This window comes from Erythrolamprus reginae, chromosome 5 (genome assembly GCF_031021105.1).
Source record: "Erythrolamprus reginae isolate rEryReg1 chromosome 5, rEryReg1.hap1, whole genome shotgun sequence".
NCBI classification, from domain to species: Eukaryota; Metazoa; Chordata; class Lepidosauria; order Squamata; family Dipsadidae; genus Erythrolamprus; species Erythrolamprus reginae.
In genome coordinates this window covers 83,874,617-83,888,525 of record NC_091954.1, presented here as the reverse complement: position 1 = coordinate 83,888,525, position 13,909 = coordinate 83,874,617, and the positions used below count along the sequence as shown (strand labels likewise).

The 13,909-nt window shown below is 38.3% G+C and overlaps 1 protein-coding gene across 2 annotated transcripts in view; it reads right to left on the bottom strand.

Moving 5' to 3' along the window:
* Nucleotides 1-13,909, bottom strand: part of COL4A3 (collagen type IV alpha 3 chain) — an 83,722-nt gene that overhangs the window by 25,842 nt on the left and 43,971 nt on the right. For both annotated transcript variants that reach the window (XM_070753333.1, XM_070753334.1), the window contains exons 23-30: nt 12,471-12,566; nt 11,049-11,119; nt 9,722-9,910; nt 7,408-7,576; nt 6,989-7,081; nt 6,438-6,542; nt 4,934-5,028; nt 999-1,149 (exon numbers count right to left, since the gene is read on the bottom strand). In XM_070753333.1, the coding sequence (XP_070609434.1) occupies nt 999-1,149; nt 4,934-5,028; nt 6,438-6,542; nt 6,989-7,081; nt 7,408-7,576; nt 9,722-9,910; nt 11,049-11,119; nt 12,471-12,566 (969 nt within the window). The remainder of the gene's footprint in view (nt 1-998; nt 1,150-4,933; nt 5,029-6,437; nt 6,543-6,988; nt 7,082-7,407; nt 7,577-9,721; nt 9,911-11,048; nt 11,120-12,470; nt 12,567-13,909) is intronic.

Genomic DNA, 13,909 nt, shown 5'->3' with positions numbered 1-13,909 from the left:
CAATAGGTGAAATCCGCGATGGGGAATTTATCGACTGATAGTACTTATTTAAGTATTTATATTGTACTTGTTTGGTAAGTTTTCATTGTTGTAAGTGTTTATAAACCCTTCACACACAGTATTTATTTTAGATACAGTATTTAAATACAGTATTTACAATTTTAGATTTTTTAATTTTTTTTAAAATCTGCCGATCGAGTTCGGCGGGCTGTTTAAATCTGCCGATCGACTTCCTCAGAAACCCGCGATGAAGTGAAGCCGCAGTAGGTGAAGCGCGGTATAGCGAGGGACTACTGTATTTTGTGACTGTTATTAGAATACTTTCCACAGCAGCGTGTGCAAATATTTTAGAAAAAACTTCCCTTTTAAATGATAAAATAGGTTGTTTCAAGACAAAGCAGTTGTTTTGCATTCCATGAACATTTTCACCATTCTGGTGTGCCACAATTTCCAGAATAGTGAATTAGTATTTGTTAACTGTTTGATAATAAAAAGAACTAGAAATATTTCAATGTCAAAATACTTTCCAAAATAACTACTCATGCAAGATGGACTTAAGTCAAAACAGGTACTCCTGAATACAGGATGAGCAAAGCTAACAGGCTTTCACAGTGGCATAGTTTAATTGGAGATTAATTTAATTATAAACAGAAGAGATCAGTCATTTCCTGCACAGTTTCTGTGAGTTGCCAAGCTGATTACTTTGCCTCTGAAAATGTCAGTCATAGTTTTCTAATGAAATGTCAGGGTATCAGATAATTATGCCATGGCCTGTTAGCTCAGAAGCTTTTCATCACTGAATCAAAACTAACTTTTTGCACATCTGTTGTTCTGAGATCATAGCAGCCACCACTATATGTTATAGTAGTGAATTCTACTATTGAATATGTCAAGATAATTTTGTGACTGTTTCCAGAATAGCAGCTCTGTGGTAGAAAGGCTAAACAATTATTTTATATACAGTCCTTTATCATATAATCCAATTTTGGAGAATGTACCTTTTGGTCCATCGTCCCCTTCAAAACCTTTTTGACCTGCAGGTCCAGGTAAACCTGAGGATCCTCTTTCACCCTTTTCACCCAATTTTCCCTCTTCTCCTGATAAGCCAAGACTTCCTGGCTGCCCAGGAATAACTGGACCTAGTTCACCCTGGAGCACAGAAGAAGGGGGAAAAAAATCTAATGTTACATCTTAGCATTAAGGGAAACAGGACGGCATGATTGTTAGTATATCTCTTTAGCCTTTTCTATTCAAAAAGTTATGGGATTGTTAAGGATTTTACTTACCTATCTTTTCTCATTGCAAATTGTTAGTTTTAATGTTACATATACCGGGGATTTAACATATTAATTTACACACATAGAACTAAACATCTGTACACACACACACATTTCCCTGCTGACTCCCTTTTCTATACTAGTACAGTGTTCCCTCGATTTCCGCGGGGGATGTGTTCCGAGACCGCCCGTGAAAGTCGAATTTCCGCGAAGTAGAGATGCGGAAGTAAATACACCATTTTTGGCTATGGACAGTATCACAAGCCTTCCCTTAACACTTTAAACCCCTAAATTACCATTTCCCATTCCCTTAACAACCATTTACTCACCATTATTACTGGTACTCACCATTGAATAAGACAGTGATCCTGATAATTATAAACATAATTATTTATTAACAATAAATTTTTTTTTTGTTATTTATTTGCAAAAATTATTAGTTTGGCGATGACATATGATGTCATTGGGTGGGAAAAACTGTGGTATAGGAAAAATACATGAAGTATTTTTTAATTAATATTGTTTTGAAAAATTGTGGTATAGGCTATTTGCGAAGTTCGAACCCGCGAAAATCGTGGGAACACTGTATAGTAATTTATAAATCCTTCCTTTCTCTTTCTCTCTCCATATACAGTAGAACCCCGACTTACGAGACTAATTGGTTCCGGAAGGAGGCTCGTAAGTCGGAACGCTCGTATGACGAAACATTGTTTCCCATAGGAAACAATGTAAAGTCAATTAATCCGTGCAACAACAAAAAAAACCGCTGCCGCCGAACGCGGAAGTTAGCGTTCAGAGACAGCTGCGAAGCGGCGCGGGTGTTTTAAAATGTGGCAGCCGGCCTGGGGGGCTCGGGGGCTTCCCCCCGAGCCCCCCAGGCCGGCTGTGACGTTTTAAAACACACGCGCCGCTTCGCAGCTGTCTGCTGAAGCCGGAACGCTAACTTCCGCGTTCGGCTTCAGCAGACAGCTGCGAAGCGGCGCGCGTGTTTTAAAACGTGGCAGCCGGCCTGGGGGGCTCTGGGGGAAGCCCCCAAGCCCCCCAGGCCGGCTGCCACGTTTTAAAACACGCGGGATACGAGCGCCAAGGAGCTGTCTCCTGAAGCCGAAAGCGGAAGTTAGCGTTCGGCTTCAGGAGACAGCTCCTTGGCGCTCGTATCCCGAATGTGAGCTCGGGAGGCGAACAAAAATGTCGCTCCCCTCCCAGCTCTTATCTCGAGTAGCTCGTAAGTAGAGCTGCTCGTATGTCGAGGTTCCACTGTATATAATATATACAGGGGTGGGCTGTGCTTCCTTTTGCTGCCGGTTCACTCAGGCACGCCCACAGCAATCAAAAAATAGCTTCTGTGCATGCACAGAAACAAAAATCCATGATGGCGATGCCCACGGATGTGATGTCATCACTAGAGTTACTAACAATTCCAAAGAACCAGTTAGAACAGACCTGGGCAAGGGGCGGCCTGTGGGCTGCATCTGGCCCGCCTGCTGTCTGTGACCAGCCCGCCCACTATCTGTGACTATCGGGGTCCGCTCCAATGCGAGGATGATAGAGCTCACAGCATCTGTCGGGACTCCTCCGGTTCTTGCTTTCCTGATGAATCATGAAGAAAGCAGGAACCAGAGGAGTCCTGGCAGATGCGGTGAGCTCTTTAATCCTTGCACTGGAGTGAACCATGACCTCCTCCAGAGAGCAGCCAAGCATCAAAACCACGCAAACACTCCAGCGCAGTGACTGTGGTGCACCATGTTGCTGTACAGCAAACAATTAGGGGTCTGTAGAGTGAGTCTGGGTGTTTAGGTCAGGCCAGGGTCTGGGTCTTTACAGTATTGGGTAGAATGAGTTAATTATATTAGCCCGGCCCTCTAAAACCATCCCAATTTCTCATGCGGCCCCATGGCAAAATTAATTGCCCACCCCTGAGTTAGAAGCAGTAGGAGCCCATCTCTGAATATATATTCATGTTTTGTTTATATGTTATGCTGATAGTGCAGTATCCCTAATTATAATGGTTAAATCTAATAAAGGAAATATATTAATAGAAGGCAGTTGTTCTTACATTAACCTATTGTGGGAAAATAAAAACATTTGTATCACCTTAAAGTCTAACGTTCTTATTATAACACACCTTGGCAATTATTGATAAGTACAATATTTCCAAGCAATACATTGTTAAAATAAAAATTATGTTGCATATTTAATGTACTGAAATATTTCTAAAGTTCATAACATGAAGAATGTTGAAAAAATTCTCAACACTGAAAATATGACTAACTGGCTTAAATGAATCCAACTTTCAAGCTGCATTATAACACTTCCCACACAATACAAATGTTGCTATTTCACTACCTCTGCAATTAGACATTGCAGTTGCCAGCAAGCTTCATCAGAGGATTGAATATAGACTCAGCTGGGCAAAGGTAATTTATATTAACATTTTTGAAAGTTTGGTTCATGATTATAGGAGCAAGACTTTCACTGTCTGTTATGGTGGAACAGGGACAGGGACAGGGACAGGATAGGTTTCATTGTCCTATTGAGACACAGGAGTCAGGAAGCCACATCTTGTGTTCCTTCCCATCTCAATTTATATAGTCACTCATCTCACAAACAAACAACTCACCACAACTACACAACAACAAATCTATCAGTTAAATAGTTTTCCCTTTGTAATTGCTAGGTAACAAACATTTTTCAAAAGGTAACAAACATTTTTCCAGTGAAAAGAACTAGTGGCGACATGATAGCAGTATTCCAATATTTAAGGGGCTGCCACAAAGAAGAGAGGGTCAACCTATCCTCTGAAGGACATGAGAGCAGAATAAGATATAACAGATGGAGATTCGTTATTTATATAATTAATTTTATTTTATTTATTTATTTATTTAATTGGATTTGTATGCCGCCCCTCTCCGAGGACTCGGGGCAGCTCCCAGCATATACAAAAACAGCACAATAATACAAATCCAATTAATACTACATTAAAAACAACCATTAAATTCAATTAAAATAAAGTAAAACCTATCAAACCAATCATTCAACACTCATACTTAAAACATTCATTGATCGGGGGGAAGATCTAAAAGTCCCAAGCCTGGCAGTAAAGATGAGTTTTTAAGCTCTTTTGGAAGGCGAGGAGGGTGGGGGCAGTGTGAATCTCTGGGGGGAGCTGATTCCAGAGGGTCGGGGCTCCCACAGAGAAGTCTTTTCCTCTAGGTCCCGCCAGCCAACATTGTTTGGTTGACAGGACCCTAAGGAGGCCTACTCTGTGGGACCTCATCATTCGCTGAGATTCGTGCAGCAGAAGGCGGTCTCGGATATAATCTGGTTTTATGCCATTAAAGACAGACCCAAACAAGGTGTAAGTGTTGTACCTCATGATTCTGATAATGAAAACAATTAACCAGTGGAACAGCTGGTCTCCAGAAGTTGTAGGTGCTCCATCACTGATGGTCTTAAAGAAGAGATTGGACAACCATTTGTCTGAAATGGTATAGAGTCTGCTGTTTAAACAGTTGAACTAAAAGACCGCCAAAGTCCCAACTCTGTTATTCTGTTATCTCTGCCTATTTTAAAAGGCACCTGAATCATTTGTTTCCGCCTTCCCATTTTATTTCTCCACATCTTTCTCTTTTTAAAAGAAGGTATTGTAAACAAACCTTTTCTCCAGGTGCTCCAGGTTTTCCAGGTAAGCCAGGTTTCCCTCCTTTTCCTAAACCAGGTATCCCTTTAGGTCCTTGAGTTCCTTTATCCCCTATAGAGAAAATATTATTAAGTGGCAGGTATAGAGAAAATATTAATAAGTGGTCGATTCCACATGCAGACGGGAGGTTGAACAACTAACCTTGTGGTGTGACCGGAACAATCTAGAACACACTCAAAACCGTAGAAATGGTAGTAGAATTTATGAAAAATCTTCCCATCCCACCACCTCTCACAATACTAGACAACACAGTATCAAGAGTAGAGACCTTCAAATTTCTAGGTTCTATCATATCTCAAGACCTAAAATGGTCACCTAACATCAATAATGTCATAAAAAACACACAAAGAATGTTCTTTCTGCACCAACTCAGGAAGCTCAAACTGCCCAAGGAACTGCTAATACAATTCTACAGATGAATCATTGAGTCTATTATCTGCACCACTATAACTGTCTGGTTTGGTTCTACAAACCCAACAAGACTGACAACAGACTGCAGAGGATAATCAGAACTTCAGAAAAAAAAATTGCTGCCAACCTGCCTTACATTGATGACTTGTATACTGCACGAGTCAAAAAGAGAGCTGTGAAAATATTTGCTGACACCTCACATCTGGACATAAACTGTTTCAACTCCTACCCTCAAAACGTCGCTACAGAGCACTGCACACCAAGACAACACTTATGTAAGTGTTTTACCTCATGATTCTTGAAAAATGTATCTTTTCTTTTATGTACACTGAGAGCATACGCACCAAGACAAATTTCTTGTGTTTTCAATCACACTTGGCCAATAAAGAATTCTATTTAATAACTTTTATAAACAACTTATGCATTTTCTGAGATTTTTATATAATTCCTACTAAAGCAGGCTTAGTAAGCATCCAAGTGCAGACATTAATCTATGTAGATTTAGCTAAGCATCCATTACTCAAGACTCACTTATGCCACCAGGCATGGGGGAGTTAAGATATTCCTTCCCCCTAGGCCATTACAAGTTATGCATGGTATGTTTGTGTGTATGTTTGGTTTTATAATAAGGGTTTTTAGTTGTTTTATTAATTGGATTGTTACATGCTGTTTTTATCATTGTTGTTAGCTGCCCCGAGTCTGCAGAGAGGGACGGCATACAAATCCAATAAATAATAATAATAATAATAATAATAATAATAATAATAATAATAATAATAATAATATGTAAACTCTTCCTAGTAAATTTAACAAATATAAGTTTTATTATTATATCAGAGAAAACAAGTATATCAGAATCTCAAAAGTAATATAAGGCAAGGAAAACCTGTTTTTCATTTTTATAGCAAGCCTTTGGAACAAATCAGAGAGATTGGACTTTTTAAGGCCAAACTGCTATCAATCTGCTTATTAAAAAGGACGTAGCTATAGATTATTACAATACAGAGCAAATTCTGTCTTATATTTTTACTTTACATAAAATATGTTACCTTTCTGACCAGAACAACCAGGAAATCCACTCTCTGCTACACCTGGATCCCCATCTTTTCCAGGAAGACCTGGGTCACCCTGTTGTCCTCTGGATCCCACGTTACCTATAAAAATGATAACTATCAGACACCAGAAAGATTCCATAGCTTTAAAATAAAAATCTTGCTTAAAAAACAAACAAACAAAAAACTAATGTCTGAACCATATATGCCAAATGCTTAATTAGAGAGATTACTATCATTAGAGCAAGACAATTGCCTTAATTCATAGATACTGTACTGGGAAAGCAATTGTGGAAATCTTTTGCCTGTTGTTGAATTTCCTTCTTTTCCTTTCAATGAGAATTTAACAGCATACGGCATTATTCCTCTTTAATTATTTAAGATAGCTTGCTGCCTCAGATATAATGGAAATCATTACTATTTCCAGTGCTGGAACTATAATTTGATGCTAGTCCAGACAATTGGCTTGATGATAGAGTTCACAGCTTTTTATTTTGATGCTGAATATAAGATATGCCAAAATTTGGGACTATTTGAATAATTCTTACCTCTTCTTCCTTGTAGTCCAGGTATACCTTCTGGCCCTTGAAGCCCTGGTGGTCCAGGAATTGACTTTACTCTAGCAGGCTCCCCTTTAGCACCTTCAACATGCATAACAAAATGGATAACATTTTCCAGTTTCAGCAAGAACAGCAAAGCATGCAACTTGCATTATATATCTTGAATTTATTTAAGCATTTATTCTAGCCTGGTTCTCTTGTGCTTGCACACTGGAATAAAATCTTGTTAATTAATGTCATTCTCAAGTCAGAATAGATGTGTTTCCTATCGGTTCTGAACGATGCTTACCTCTATCTGATCTGGTAGGATGGCCAGCTATTCTCTAAATGTATTCTACAGAAATATATCACAAGCAAACTCACACTTTTCAGTAAGAATAATGGAGATGAAATGAGAAACTACATACCAGGTACACCTGGTAACCCAGGCAATCCAGGATTTCCTTGATATCCTTTTGTACCATTCCTTCCTTGTGGTCCATATCCCGGTGATCCGGTTAGCCCTTTCCTACCAGGAAGACCTGGGCTGCCAATAGGTCCTGGTAATCCTCTGTCGCCTTTTGGACCATCTGGCCCCTACAAATAATGTATAAATCATTGTTTAGTATGCATTGACTAATTTCCCAAGTAGAAGATTATGTTGACATATTTAGTAATGGACACACGAGTAGTGGTCTTTCCTTAAGTACAGCGTGATTATCTGCAATTACATTTATTACATCTTTACTTAAATATTACAAAACATGCTTCCCTGTTGGAAAACCAGCTAATGGCTACATTTAAAATATTGGTAAGGAGCCAAGAAAAAAGGTAAGTTGGGTCATAGGTAATTCCAAAGCACCAAATCATCATGGTATTAAAAGCATCAAGGACAAACATCACATTTTCAAATTCCTCTTTCCCAAAGTTAAAATGGCAGCTCAATAGCAAATTGAGAATGAGATTCTAAGGTCTACATTAGTGGGCTTGTACGTAGTCATAAAGTTGTTCATGCATGAGTTGTTCATATATTGTTACATGAAATTCAAATAATATTCACAGTAAGCTTAAAAGAAATGAATATATCAAATATTTTACAATTTCATAAATTAACTAAAACAATGCATTTGGATGCAGCTGTGATCAGCACAGAAATACTTTAACTGACTTCATGTTATTTTATAAATGTCTTATCTACTTGCTGTGGCAATTATGCATCACTTGCAAATAAAAAAAGGGCCAAATATAGAAATACAAGCAAAACAAGAAACTTATTTACTTACTTACTTACTTACTTACTTACTTACTTACTTACTTACTTACTTACTTACACTTACTTACTTACTTACTTACTTACTTACTTACTTATTTATTTATTGCATTTATAAGCCACTCACTCCAAACAGACTCTGAATGGCTAACAGGTTTAAACGAGTCTGCGGAGAGGAGCGGCATACAAATCTAATAAACAAACAAACAAACAAACAAACAAATAAATAAATAAATAAATACAGTATAAGTGAAAACCAATTAAAAACATCACTGAAATCACATGTATTATAAAATCATACTTGCAATAATCAGTCTTAGTTTCAGGCCTGCCAGAAAAGCCAGGTTTTAACAGCTTTCCGGAAAACCAATAGGGAGGAGATAATGCGAATCTCTGGGGGGCAGTTGATTCCATAGGGTCGGAGTGGCCATAGAGAAGGCTCTTCCACGAGGTCCCTCCAACCGACATTGTTTGGCAGACGGGACCTGGAGAGGGCCGACTATGGGCCCTTACTGATCGCAATGAGGTATGAGGGAGGAGGTGGTCCTGTAAATAGTCTGGCCCTGAGCCATTTAGGGCTTTAAAGGTAATAACCAACACCTTGAATTGTGCTCGGAGACCGACTGGCAACCAACTTGGCCAGCTTGAAAAATATATATCACAATTGTGGGAGGCATGTGAATCTTGGTACGGATGTCATTCCAGACAGCGGGTGATGCTAAAAAGAAGACATGCTTGCTGGGTTTGCAGGGTGATGCTATTCAAATAATAGGAGTAGGAGTGCACCCATCTTGCCTGATCGTACTGGAGGGGCAGAAACAATTGGAGTTCTTCAAACCGATAGCGCCCGTGATATAAAGAGTTTTAAAAGTGATAACCAACATCTTGAATTCTACACAGAAATATACTAGTAATTTGTGGATCTTGCAAAACAGTAGGGTCACGTCAGCGTAACGCAGTGCTCACTATCTGTGCTGTCACATTCTGGCCCTGCTATAGCTTCTGGATGGCCTTTACGGACAGTCCCATGTAGCACATTTTACAGTAATCTAATCATGAGGTGATCAGAGAATGAGTATTTGAACATCAAAAGTCAGTAAAGGAAAGTTTAGACCACATTTTTTTCTTCAGTAATATAAAAATTGCAATTAAAAAAATGCATGTAATTGTTTATAAAAGGAAAAAAACATTACTATTGATCACTATTGTTTATAAATTTCATATTCTTTAAATACCATAATAAGATTAAAGGGAAGAATACATTCACACAGAAGACATATGTATCTAAAAATATTAATGCCCTTTGCAAGAGGTTCAAAGTAATACACCAAGTTAAAGAATCATCATCATGGAGAAAATCTATGTGATTGCTAATAGTCTGTAATAATCCATCACACAATCCATCAAATCAAAGAATAGAACAAATGGAAAGATTGAAAAAGGCATGACGAAGAAAATGATGTGTTACCAACCGGTGTTCCAGCAGAACCTTTTCTGCCTTTCTGTCCAGGATTCCCAGGTATTCCATCCAACCCTTTCTCTCCTGTGTTTCCTCTGATTCCTGGTTCTCCAATATCTCCTGTGGAACCTTCTGGATGCATTAAGTTTGCATCTCCTTTTGATCCTTTAAGACCTTTGCTTCCTGGAAGGCCTGGAAATCCCTAAGCCACATACAATTAACATGATTTATCAATAAAATGTATATGATACAATTTTGTTAAAAATAATATTGTACTGTAAACAAGTTATTTCTGTCACTGGTAACAATATCCTTAACTATGCTTGCTTAATTAATATATCCTTAGATGACTGATATATGTATCATTGACAGCTCAATAGCAAATTGAGAATGAGATTCTAAGGGACCGCCTTCTGCCGCACGAATCCCAGCGACCAGTTAGGTCCCACAGAGTTGGCCTTCTCTGGGTCCCGTCGACTAAACAATGTCGTCTGGCGGGACCCAGGGGAAGAGCCTTCTCTGTGGCGGCCCTGGCCCTCTGGAACCAACTACCCCCAGATATCAGAGTTGCCCCCACCCTCCTTGCCTTTCGCAAGCTCCTCAAAACCCACCTCTGTCGTCAGGCATGGGGGAATTGAAATTTTCCCTTCCCCTAGGCTTATAGAATTTATACATGGTTTGTATGTATGATTGGTTCTTTAAATTGGGGTTTTTTAGATTATTTTTAATATTAGATTTGTTTACATTGTTTTTTTATTGTTGTTAGCCGCCCCGAGTCTGCAGAGAGGGGCGGCATACAAATCTAATAAATGAATGAATGAATGAATAAATAAATAAATAAATAAATTGACGTTAACTTTAAAATTATTCTCAAATAGCAATTGGTCCAGAACAGCACTTGAAAAACATAATTGGACGAAATCCTATGACCATATTAAATATGTTTTTGTTAGTTGCACTGTTTCTTAGTTAATTTGCAGGCCCCCATTTTATTTCTTTGATATTTGAAAATTTAAATTATTTGGAATAAATTGTCCTGCCTTAAAAATCGAACAGATTTCAGAGTTCCAACTGCAAGTAGTAGAATAAATGAAATAAACGAAACCAACTGTAGTTTGGGTGGTGGGCAGTGGGGAACAGTCTCTACTGTTTACAAAGGTTTTCTGGGGAGCATTATTAACAGGTCTTTAAAATAATTTGTAGATATTTTCAATTTAATATGCGTCTGTAGAGCTCCACGATCTATCGATACATTCATGCATTTATCTCGGAAAGCCCCCACTGCTTAAAACTGTAATTATATTCAAACTATTATAAAAGAGGTTCAATAAGAAACTTACTTGATCTCCAGGAGGCCCTGGATGCCCAGGAGATCCTGGGGATCCTTTAGGACCAAGTATTCCTTCCACACCTAGAATAATGAGAGTACTATGATTTAGAAATAATTTAAATTTAATAATAAATCACCCTAAAGCATCTGAACAAATGCTACCAATGTTTATAAAGTTTAAGCAGATAACAACAAACTGGACAAGAAACAGGAAAAAATAAAGTTGATCATAAAAATATTAATATATTTTATCTCGTCTAAGAATAGAAGGTCTTGGTATTATGATATTCTTTAAAAATATCATGTTTGGAAAATTCTACATTTCCTCTTTAAATGCATTATATTCTGGCAGCATGTTAATTTATTATGCATGGCAGCATTTGAATTATTCCCTCCCACCCAAAAAAACCTATTTAATGTAGATTAGCTAAAGCACAAGCCACTCCTCCTGCCTGAAATGAGCACAACAGCACACAACAGATTTAAACTTAATATTAACCGCTCCAAACTTGACTGTAAAAAATATGACTTCAGTAACCGAGTTGTTGAAGTGTGGAACTCATTACCGGACTACATAGTGTCATCCCCAAACCCCCAACACTTCACCCTTAGATTATCTACGGTTGACCTATCCAGATTCCTAAGAGGTCTGTAAGGGGCGAGTACAAGTGCACTAGAGTGCCTTCCGACCCGTCCTATTGCTCTCCTATATCTCCTATTCCTTTCTTCTGTTCCTATATCTCTTCTTCTATTCTTTCATTGATATGTTCTATTACTATACCTTCTTTTCTATTATTTCTTAGATATATTTTATTATTTTATTTATTTATTTATTTATTATTTAGATTTGTATGCCGCCCCTCTCCGCGGCATACAAATCTACTATGAGTATCTCCTCTATAACCTTCATCATGTATTTTATTATGTGTATATAGATATATACCTACTAAAACCCTCATTGTGTATTGGACAAAATAAATAAATAAATAAAATAAAATAAATCATTCTGAAGGTTTGGCACAACTGTATCCAGGGCCGCCCTGAATCAGCAGAACCAGATTGTAAGATTCCAGGTGACCCCTCAATAACAGTAAAAGATTGGAGTTTTCAGCCTCTCTTTGCAGCCATCTAGTAGAAATCAAGACTTTTGAAGCGCAGAATTGGCAGTCCTAGTTCAGATGTTTCATATGAGTCTATTAGAGACATATTTTTACATTGTATTCCTACCAGTGCCCAGAACCTTTCTGATCTTACATTTTTGTTTGATTGATTATGTCGTTTCCTTTATCAAACAGTGCAATAAAGTACATGCTTTAATGATTGAATAGATACGTAACAAAATATTTCAGTTTTCTATTTTTAGGTCCAAAACTGCAGATTGTTATATTTCAATCATTAGTAATATTTAAATATCACCTGCATTTTTTTTTACCTTTCCTACCCTGCTGACCCTCTGCTCCAGCAACACCAGCATGACCAGGTCGTCCCATAATATAAGTACATTCGGTACATGGGCCTGATTCTTCACCTACAATAACATTTGGTCACATGTGAAAAGCCTGATGGGTAAATCATCACTGAATCAAAAGTCTAAGCGCATTAGAGAAACATATACTTATCTGCAATTAAAATGAAGTAAAATAGTATCATAAACCTAATCAGGCATTAATTTTTAGTGCTCAGCAATGTAGCACTTTCTATGAGAAGATGTCAAAATAATTTTGTACAATAACGGTAACAGCAATAAATTTATTTAAAAATAATACTGCTCCAAACTGCAACAAGAGAAATCTTTTTCAAACGTATGAAGATAAAAATAGGAGTCCTAAGATAATGCTGCAGGATCCAATCTGGGTTGCTCACTAGGATCAGACCTTTTGTCTTCCGAGCTTTTGAAGTCGTGCTGGATCCAAACCTTTAGGGAACTTCTCTCTTAGCATGAGAGCAAAAGTTTGGAAGAAAAAGCCTCTGGTCCCAGATTGGATCCTGCAAACATCTTTTTATCAGATGTTTGGTCTCCTGTTTCTCAAGTGGCATTGTAGCACAAGTGACACTTTGCTCTGTGATCTTCACAACAAACCTGCAAGATAGTTTATTCTAAGAAACAATGACTATGCTTACAGACCACACAGAACTGCTTGTCAGTTTTCACAACACATTGCATTAGGTAACTCCATTTGTGTCTAGTATGTTATATCATATGTCCTCACTCAGAACCCTAGTGTCAGGCCCAAAGTCATTATGTGAAGTTAGAGGTTTTTGGCCTGACACGGCAGCATAGGGAAACGTGAGGAGTGAGACAGAGAGAGAGAGAGAGAAAGAGGGGGGAAGGAGGGGTGAGGGAAAGACAGAGGGAGGGAAGGAGGGGGAGAGAAAGAGCAAAAAAGAGAGGAAGGAAGGGAGAAACAAAGAGGGATGGAGAGAGAGAGAGAGGGAATGAAAGAGGAAGGAAGGGAGAGAAAGAGGGAGAGAGAAATAGAGCGAAAGGGAGGAAGAGAGAGATTTTTTTGGTCCAAACTTTTTTTAGCCTCCCCCCCCCCCCCGCTCAAAGTTTCCCAGGATTTTGTAAATGTGAATAATGTGCCGCGGCTCATTTATACCAACACACATTCCTTTATGCAGAGTCCAAGGTCAACTGAATAAATGAAGAAGCCGGTAATCCCTGCACTGGATTGGTCCACATGATTGCATGTGTGGGTGTGGAGATGTGAAATGAACTTTAACCTGGATGGAAACTGAAGGGAAGCTTCAGTGTTGGAATGAACAAGCCAAATCCAAAATGGCCGTGTTAATAAATCAACCTTGTGTGAGAACACAAGAGTGGAATGTGATTTATTTCTCAAATGCTATTTGGTTCGCTGACACCTAGTT